This window comes from Lathamus discolor, chromosome 1 (genome assembly GCF_037157495.1).
Source record: "Lathamus discolor isolate bLatDis1 chromosome 1, bLatDis1.hap1, whole genome shotgun sequence".
In the NCBI taxonomy this organism is placed as follows: Eukaryota; Metazoa; Chordata; class Aves; order Psittaciformes; family Psittacidae; genus Lathamus; species Lathamus discolor.
Window position 1 is genome coordinate 60737614 of NC_088884.1, and position 9751 is coordinate 60747364.

Genomic DNA, 9751 nt, shown 5'->3' on the forward strand with positions numbered 1-9751 from the left:
TGTGACCCCAAATTAAATTCTCTGCCTTCCGAAGTTTATGCCTGTATTTGGAGCACCACAAACTCAGTAGCTCAGCTGGGCTGAGCATGGGCTTAAATCCTTTGCTGGATCAGGAACTAAAGTAAAGGTACGCTAACATGATTGTATGTTAGAAAAATTAGTCAACCAAGAATAAAGAAACTATTGTTTGAAGACCTGCCTTCTGGCATGTGTTTAAATGAGTCATTAAGTTGGCATTTCCTGTGCTTTAAAAAATGTATTTGCCTAAATCACCAACCTGTCTCAACAAGACATAACCATAATGTCCCATTGTAAGCTGTCCATGAAATGGTTTTCCAAAGGTTCAAGCAACGCATTGGAGAGAATTGTGGAGGAAGGCTGCTAGGCTGCCACCTCTAACAATTAACTAATTCAAATTGAAAAAAAAGCTGTTCAGGTAGCAAAATTCAGCCATGTAAATATCCAGCTTGGAAGGACAGGAGCTGAGTGTCAGCCAGCTCCCCTGGTCAGCCCTGCCAGTATTCTTCCTCTAGAGCTTTGAGGTTGCTGAGGTCCCAGCTGCAGTGGATACATATGGTCAGGCACAGGCTCAGCTGAGGCTCTGAACCAAGGCTTTACCAATGTACGGGAGAGGAGCTGAGCATCACTGGAAGGCCAGCCTTCTCTCTTGCTTGAGAAGGGAAGGGACAACAGCATGGAGCAGGCTGGAAGGGCAGCCAGAGGCCGTCTACAATCCTAATGCCTAACTTTTGCAACCAGTTTGTGGTTAACCTAGCTGCTGCCCTTTCAGGGCCTTCCAGGAATGCTAATTGCAAAAAAACTATCCAGCACAGCAGAAAGATTTATCAGTATAAAACTCCACAGCAACATGGAGTAGTTGCCCTACAGTGCTGTACCCAGAATCAAGTTTTGCAAAAAAACCCTGATTGTTGTTCATTAACGTTGAAAGCTGTGCAGGCACTAAATCCAGACCCTAATTTTATCTAATATATATGTTGTCTCCCACAGGACAAGAAACTGATTAAAGCTCTCTTTGATGTACTGGCACACCCACAAAACTATTTCAAGTACACAGCACAAGAGTCAAAAGAGATGTTTCCAAGATCATTTATAAAGCTACTGCGATCAAAAGTTTCCAGATTTCTACGACCATACAAGTAGTCCAGTGGTATTCAGTTGTTGGTTATTTTGCATTCCTGTCAAATATTGTCTTTCCGTAGTAGAAACATTTGCTAAATTGAAGGCTCTTTTTTGCAGTCTTTGTTTTCAGTTGTATATTGAAGAATACCTATAATGTTTTATAAGCATTCAAAGCCAATGTTCTGAATGTGATTTTTACTACAAAAGAAAAAAAATGTGCATCCTTGAGCACATCTAGTTGAAAATCCAAATTTGTGTCTGCACTAGTGTATCTTCACTTCCCATTTGAAATTACATGAGATAGAAAGTATTCTTTCTAGCTTTTTTCTTTTTCATCAACAATAACTTTCATCAAGCAAAGAAGGAATTTCTTCAAATTGCATTAAACTACCTGCAGATAAGTTCTGTTGTAGAAAGAAGTATGTAGTATAAATAATATTTGCATTTTGAATTGCACTTGAAGTTTATATTTGAATCTCTAGAAGAAAAGAAAACTATCTAAATTTTGCTATCTCTCCTTTGTGGCTGAGTGGAACCTCTGTCCAGGTAGACATCAAAAGGGGAAAAAGAAAAAAAAAAAAAAGGAAAAAAAAACCACAGATGTGTAATTTTGTTTTGTGACTTACATGAGATTGAGTTCCTTGACGCGGTCTCCTAATGTTTTTATCTGTCCTCTGCTAAACTTCTTCAGAGGTTTTCCACTATCAGTTACTTCACTGAAACAGATTTAGCTCTGGATTTCCATACACCAATTGGTCCCTTTGAAGGCATTTACAATAGGATAGGTGAGAAATGAACAACAGTAGTAGTCTTGTTTTTCTTTCTGTTAATAGAGCATCTAATTAATTACAATATATAAATATATAAATATATACTTCTATTTGTGGGTACATTGGTAATGTTATCTTTAGTTACTGTAAATATTATTCATGCTTAAATCTTAAATCCCACTCACCCTATTTACCCATATCTATTTGTAACTTTGCTTAGATGATTAAATGACTTCTCCAAGTACTTGTCACTTCCGTTTACAACAAACTGAAGCCTTTTGGAGTTTTGTAATACTGGATAATGGTTTGCTCTGGGACAATCTCTTTTGACATATATTATTCCAGGAGAAATAACATCAGTTAAGATGCAACTGCTGTCCAGTAAGGGGTCAGCTGTTGTCTCTTCTTTGGGCACCCTTCATATGCAGACCAACAAAGTTAACCACGCATAGAGGTGGAACTCCTCACTGAGGAGGAATTTCTGTTGGACCTGCCACCTCTGAAATGCTGGGAACAGACCTGTGTCACAGGGCCAGGCTCCGTGGAGGTGAGGGGTGAACAGGACGCAGTTTTGCAGATGGAAGCAGGCCCTGCAGCCTTCAGAGACCTGGCGCTCCCTTTTGTCACAGAATTGCAACCAGGGGAGCCACAGGGACTGCAAGAGAGCATTAGCCTCGTGGTCGGGCCTTCCTTACGGAGTGACACATACTGGTGGGTTGAGAGGATGATAAATCCTGTGTTTTCTAGCACAGGAGATAATTTCAACGAGAGAGTGGCCTTTTTTTAATACTATTTCATCCTCTTTAAAGTCCCTTCCTTTTGTGTATCACTTTCCCTTTTGATCCTACAAGTTTATTACATGGAGTAAATATCACATTAGCGTACTCTCAGAAAGAGACTAGCACACCATTTTGCTTCACTGTTGGGTTTAGGGGTTTTTCTGCATATCTATCTACCCTTTAGTTTAACATACGATTGAATGCTCTCAGACATATATTAAGGGTGGTTACGATTAACTTGTTACATATTTGTCTTTGATCAAGTACTGTTTAAATTTACAAATCTGGTTTCTGTTGGCTACAAGTGGTTGAATATTCCATTTCTTAAGTATTCTGTTGAGGTTTCCTACTTAGCCATCTTGTAATTTTGCTTGCCTTCTTTCCTTTTCTGTTGAGGAGTATGGTTTTTTCTTTCTGTGCCTGAATAGTTTCAACTTAGGGTCTAACAACTCATCTTTTCCACTCATGGATCTTAGGTCTTTGACAAATTTCTCTTTAGTATATATATAGTCATATATTAACCCTCATTTTAAAATGTAATATCTCCATAAAAGTCCTTTGTTAAAGGCTGTTAAACCTGACCTTTTATGAGGATGTTGAAACTATTTTTATTAAGTATTCATCATGGGTTACTATGGGTGGACATTTGAAGGAGTACATCTCAGCAGTCCTAGACTCAGTGCATGTCTGGAATGAAAAGAAAGTTGTATGTATTTTTTTCTTTAACAGGAGTTATTTGTAGAAAATAATTAAAAAGGCAACAGATCTTTTTAGGTACTCAATTATGTAAAAGTGCATAGCTAAAAAAATACTTAAGCTGAACAAAAAGTCTGATAGGTTGTTCAGAATGATCAGAATGGGTCAGGAGTGCAGCCGCTCTACTGAAAGATATGAAGGAAAAGATAGGAAAGATATGGAGAAAAATAACTTACTCATTTGCTGAATGGTTTGCAGTAATCATTAGTATTTCAAACTTTAGTAAGTGAACTTCGGAACCTGATGTGTAGTGAGTTTAGTAAAATCCTTGTTAAATTTTTGCTTAACAGCCCACATATTTGGACATAATACCACGGTATGACACTGGTGCCAAGCTGAACAAACCTCCTCTCTGAAGTGGGGCTGAAAGTCATTGCATTACGAATCCTGAAACCACTAACATTTTCCAGGTTCTTTAGCTACATTGGAACCCAGTGTTAGCGACTACAAGAGGGACATGTCCTGGTCATGGCCCCTGTTAATGGGGCTTCGGTAGAGCTGTGAGAGGTGAACACAGGAGGGATCTAGCTCTGGTACCACTTGCCCTTACTTACAACACATTAGTTCATCCTGACAGACATCCTCAGAGTGTGTGTTAGCTCATATTCCCCGGAGCCATATCAGGGCATGGAGTACATAGTCAGGACAGGGCACTAGAGGATTTCTGTAGCAAGTGCAGACTTTGTGTTGCTGAAATCAGTAAAAGAAAGAGAATAATCTGGCCATCAAAGTGAAATGTTTCAGAATATACAGGGGTTTCACATGTATTTAGAAAATGAGTCAGGTCTGAATGTTGCAGCTCTGCATAGAAATGGATGTGCAAATTTCTAATGAAATAATTAACAACAGGTGGTCTGTAATACTGCCTGAACTGACTTCAGCTGATCTCTACAACACCACAGTGTTTTTACACCAGCTCTAAAAGCTAAAAGTGCTTTTACTTTCACACTAGATTTACAGTTAACAGCAACTGGTAGTCACCAAGTAGAAGGTGAGCTCAGCTCTTCACTTGTTAATGTAGGTATAGAGTGCCTTCATTGTCAGAAGAGAACATGTTGCTACTATAAAACAACAGTATAACAAGGAATGTCCTCTTCAGTGGAGAAAGCCTAGACACATTTGGGAATCAAAAAACCATAGAGGGAGAAATATAGGTGCCTTTAAGAAAACCAGCTTTGTGAAATGAATCAACACATCACAGAGTACAAAATTCTGGCTTTTAACCTAAACATGAAATATTGCATTTAAAAATATTCAATAAATACAGCCCTGTATCTGCTCTTACAGAATTACATGTTGTGTGCCAGATAGGTGCAACAGCACATTTATGTGTTACTACAGGAAGGCTGAAGAAGTGTCCATTTGTGATTGCCCAATTCCACATCATAAAATGAGCTTTTCATTTTCAGTTTGCAAATGCCTGTATGCTTAAAAGCTGCACCTGTAGCACTTAGAATTTTAAGCCTCTCCTCCTGCTTTAAATACTGCACTTACTTTTAGTGAGGTGGTGGTGAATCATCCCTAAACATTCTCCTGTGCCACCAACTCACTGCCTGCACACCTGCTGTGGGCCAGGAGACTGCAGCAATCAGAAGTTGCTAATCAAGCCCTAAGTCCTGTGTGACTGCTGTGGCAAAGTGCCTGTGTGTGTCCTTTGAGTACAGGAACCATCAGCATTGCCACCTGCACCTTGCAATAGCAAGATTTATTCTGCCTGATGATTTTGCTCACCAAAATTGGATTTAAAGCTGTTGAAGTCTTCTTTCAGCTCATTTTCTTGCCCTGCCTTCCTTCCCCCAGCAAACATTAGATTTTTACCTAAAGACCAACTTTTCAAAAGAGACATATTTCCTCGTTGTGCCTCCCCCATAGGATAAAGTTAAATTACAGTACAATATAACTGCTAAAGATTTAGACTTATCTTTCCTATATATTAGCTTCATACTAGTGTATACTTAAAAGTAAGTAAGCTTACTTAAAGCTAGCTTACCTAGTAAGCTAGGTTTAGTTTAGTGAGTATCATTTTACACTATCTTAAAAACATACAGGCTTGGTCACAGAGTTTTCAGAGTCTGCATTCTGAGTTGTCAGCTGCCCACCTGCAGCCCTGTGTCTGTAAGCAGAATGCAAAGATACAGCCACATGAATAAGGGACGTGCTTACATGCATTAAACATTCAAAGAGGAAAGCCAAACCCCACCTCCTGCCGGTAAGCACCCCCAACTGATCCAGATTTCTCAGGTTAATCTTATCCATATGAACAGTCCAGTTTTAATCTTGCAGATAACAAGTTATGAGCTTCAGGAGCAAAAGCACTGGTTTAATTCTTACATAAGAACTGCTGACTGGTATTTGCCAGCAAAACCCAGCTGCTCTGTGACAGTTCCCATGCCTGGACTTTAAATACCTTTGAGCGCTCTTAAAAAAGAAGCTGGAATGAAATCTTCAGCAAGTGAATCCAGTGGTGAATTCTCAGCCACCTCAGGAGTCTGGATTTTCCCTTTTCCAGTGATGGGAATGAGCAACACACACAGTTACTTGTACCTGTGTCATGAGTTCAAGTAGCTGCATTTTTGTCATAGTTTAAAACCACTGATTGACAGGGATGGTACTAACCGGAGAAGTTCTGTAGACTCTCAGTACTTTGAGACTTTAATGAAACTGTTTTCTAGGATGCAAGACTGTTGTAAGCACTTGGCAGGGAGGGGGAGACTTTTGTCTTCAGTAAGAATTTACAGAAGAAAGTAAATTTCTGTAAGGTAGTAGGAACTTATTCCTCAATTTGAGACTTGGATTCAGAGAGAAGTCTCATGTTTTACCATAACGTTTTTCATCTGAATAGAAACAGAATGGGAGATGAACTCCGAATGTCAAAAACCTGTCATCTAAGTATCTGAATATATGCAGTTACAGTTTGTTCTTTCATTTATTTATTCTTTTTCATCACTAAGCTTTTAATCTATAAAATTAATATGTAATATACAAGAGTAAAATGTACAGAAGTACCTTTAGATGTAATAATTTAAACCATCTGTATTCAGAAAGCGGACATAACAAGCTTAAAGACACACAAACGACTGCAGTTCGATTTTAGCTGAATTTCTCAATATCTAGAAAAAGAAGTGGCTTTGCTTAATTAAAGCTTATTTTAGTGATTGTGAAAATATCTTTTTTAGAGGTTTTTTTTTGTTACTTTTTAATTAAAATTATTTTGTAAATATTGTTTTCTATGTTTTATACCTTAGAAAGGCCATTAATTGGCATTGACAGCAGCAGATACTGAGCACAACGATGAAAAAGGTACTGTAGGAGACTGGGGTGGATGTGGTGAGCAGCCAGATTCATCCTTCCAGGTTACTGCTCTCATTATTTCTGCAGTCACACTGGCATCATAGGAAGAGTTTTATGGGGCAGTTTAACCTGCTGATTTTCAGAGAACTATCAAGTGTCATTCTGAAGTGCTTATCATTTTCATAACATATAAAGAATATCTTAAAGTTAGTACTAGTTCTTCTTCCATTGTTACAATAAGAAACAACACAAAAGTCAGAAATAAAAGGGAATCCAAAGGATGATGCCCAAGTATAGTGTAAAGACAAAGAAAAGTAGGGCATCTGTGTGCTTCCAGCTAGCAGTGGAAGTGATAAAACCTCATACTGGATCAGATCATAGAGCCTTTTTTAGGCAAAACTGCCACTGAGGTCTGTGGTAGCTTCACCTATATAAAATCCACTATGATCACATCCATCATCAGTTAAGCAGGGATTTCTGGTAATTAGGTTTTGGGGGAGAATACCTGGAGTGTAATATTGGTTCCTATACTGATTTGCTCCGTGTGACTCACTGGGCAAGAGTGACATTTTGAACTAAATGCTTGTAGATGCTGCTGGGACTCGGAAGCTTTATTACCAGTGTAAATTATGTACAAACAGCTATTTCCATATGAAATGTACCATGGTAGTTTAGGGCAAAGATAGTGAATAACTGTACAAAATTTGATACTTAGAAAATAAAACACAGTGGTCTAAGCCTTACCAGTATTTTAACAATACTGTCAGATTTGTAGTAGAAAACGTTGTTGTAAATGTACCTTATGAGAAAATACATTTCCTTTTGCCTCTGTATATTAATAGCTTTGATTTCCATGTCAAAGCTAAGAATGAAGCATGTAATAAAATTTTTGTTAAAATTGCTTTCATAATAAACGTAAAATGGAATGGATGCCCCTGCCTGACATTTATTTGTGTACATGTAAAAGCATCCATACGCCAGGATAATGCAGTCAGAAATCAGAAGAGAACTTCGCCTTTTGATAGCATTCACATATTCCGGTCTGATTTTCATCTTGACGCAACAGAGAGATTGCTCTTCCTCACCAAACAACTGGAGTTTGTGAGTCCTGGGGCACAGAGTTAAGTGCCTTCCAAACAGACTTCAAGGAGAGTTTTTCAGAGCAAGAAGAAACCCTAACCACAGCAAAGCCTTGCATCACCAACATCATAGAATCATAGAATAGTTAGGGTTGGAAAGGACCTTAAGATCATCTAGTTCCAACCCCCCTGCCATGGGCAGGGAGACCTCACACTGAACCATGTCACCCAAAGCTTCTCCCTTCAGGACCGTTAACATCTCTTAAAATAACTCTGATTTTACTACTGTATCTCCTGCAAGTGCCCTTTCCCACACCCTTCCCTTGAGAAGCAGCCTCAAAGGAAAGAGGAAGGAAGCTTTCTTCTGCTGGTGGCCTGATGGGCTATTCCTACCACAAACTGCCTATGAAAAGACCCCTGACTTCCAAACTCACCTGCTGCTTGTTCCACTGAGGACTAAACTGAAAGGAAACTACACTTGCAGTTTGAACCAATGATTTAAAAAGAGATCAAAAGTGTCCTTTCTCCCTCTAGCCCTGCCATAGTAAAAATGTATTTGCCCAGGCCTTCCTTGCTGCTGAATTTTACAATGATAAATTTTCACAGTCCAAGATTACGAAGCAAGCAGAAATCGTACAACCAGTGGCCTAAGTGATGCTGGCAGTGATGAAAATGGATGATGACAAACTGACAGGAAACAGACTATCATAGGTCAATTAGATCTGATTTAAGTCATCTTTTGTACTACAAGAAGTACAAGTTGCCACTAAGGATACACAGCATGCTAGACCAGACAAAAAGCATGGGTGTTGTTAATTAAATTACTAGCACCTGGTAACAGGTTTGCCACTCAGCAGTGCTTGCTCAGAAGTGAGCACAGCCTGTCAAGCATTATTAACACTACAGCAGCCACCTACTGCAGAACAGGCAGGAGAGCTCATCTACCAACATGGTGTTCTGCTGATACTCTCATGTAAGTAGTTTATCTTATTAAGAGAAAACATTTATCATATGACAGTATGCTCTGCTGATTTTATATATGTTGCAAATTATATAAATACTGTCTGTATGACTGATGACCTGTCACTGGCAGGTTTGAAAGGTATAAAGAGAGAGATAAATTCTGACTGGCTACAAAAAAATCAATTACTGCCTTTCTCAGCTAGTAGCACCTCACTCAAGTAATACAGCCAGTTATCCTCATTGCACTCCAAGAAGATACAGCATCACTTTAATCGGAATACAGATGTGCCATGTGAGATGACACTCAGCTGCCTTTATCACTTCAAAGCTTTAAAGGAGTAACAGGAAAAGTCAGCTCCTGCTGACTTTCCTACCTCCTTCCCAGCAGGGAAAAGCTGACCTCAAAAGTCACTGGAAGTCAAGTTAATTACTGCTAATGAAGTATCTGTGTGCAATAGCAAAAGCCATTAAAAGTTCAGCAAATGGTTTATTTGAGAGCATATTACAGCATTTACTGTAAAAGACACCAGAAATATGTTCCCTCATCTCCTTTTTATTGTTAGGTCTCTCCTGCTCTTTACATCCCAACCTCTCTTTGATAGAAGGTTTTCATGACATGCTGCCAAAGAGGAAGGTTCTAACATGAAACAACAGGAAAATGAAGTAGGGAATGCTTATCAGATCTATCAGGATCAAATAGCCATAAGCATTTGGAATAAAGCCAGAAAGTGCCAGGCTCACAAAACTTTGTAAAACTCCAGTTGTGTTTGCTGGGGGCAAGTGCAGCTTCACATAACGCTAACTCGTGATAAACTTCTGATACAAGGTGGGAACTAAAGGAGGTCATGGTGGATAAGTCATTGGGACTGCCATGACAAAGACGCACAACAACTGTATGGGTTGGCCCCCTACAGATAGTGCCAGATGGGTATATCTTCTTATTATAGCCCAGGGTAGCATTAAGTAAGCTCAG

General features: G+C 39.1%; 1 protein-coding gene across 4 annotated transcripts in view; it reads left to right on the plus strand.

Annotated features, from left to right (window-relative positions):
* Positions 1 to 7645, plus strand: part of SCUBE1 (signal peptide, CUB domain and EGF like domain containing 1) — a 213101-nt gene extending 205456 nt beyond the window's left edge. For all 4 annotated transcript variants that reach the window (XM_065673120.1, XM_065673131.1, XM_065673139.1 and 1 more), the window contains one exon: positions 1009 to 7645. In XM_065673120.1, the coding sequence (XP_065529192.1) occupies positions 1009 to 1161 (153 nt within the window). In that variant the 3' untranslated portion in view covers positions 1162 to 7645. The remainder of the gene's footprint in view (positions 1 to 1008) is intronic.
* Positions 7646 to 9751: the final 2106 nt, after the last annotated feature.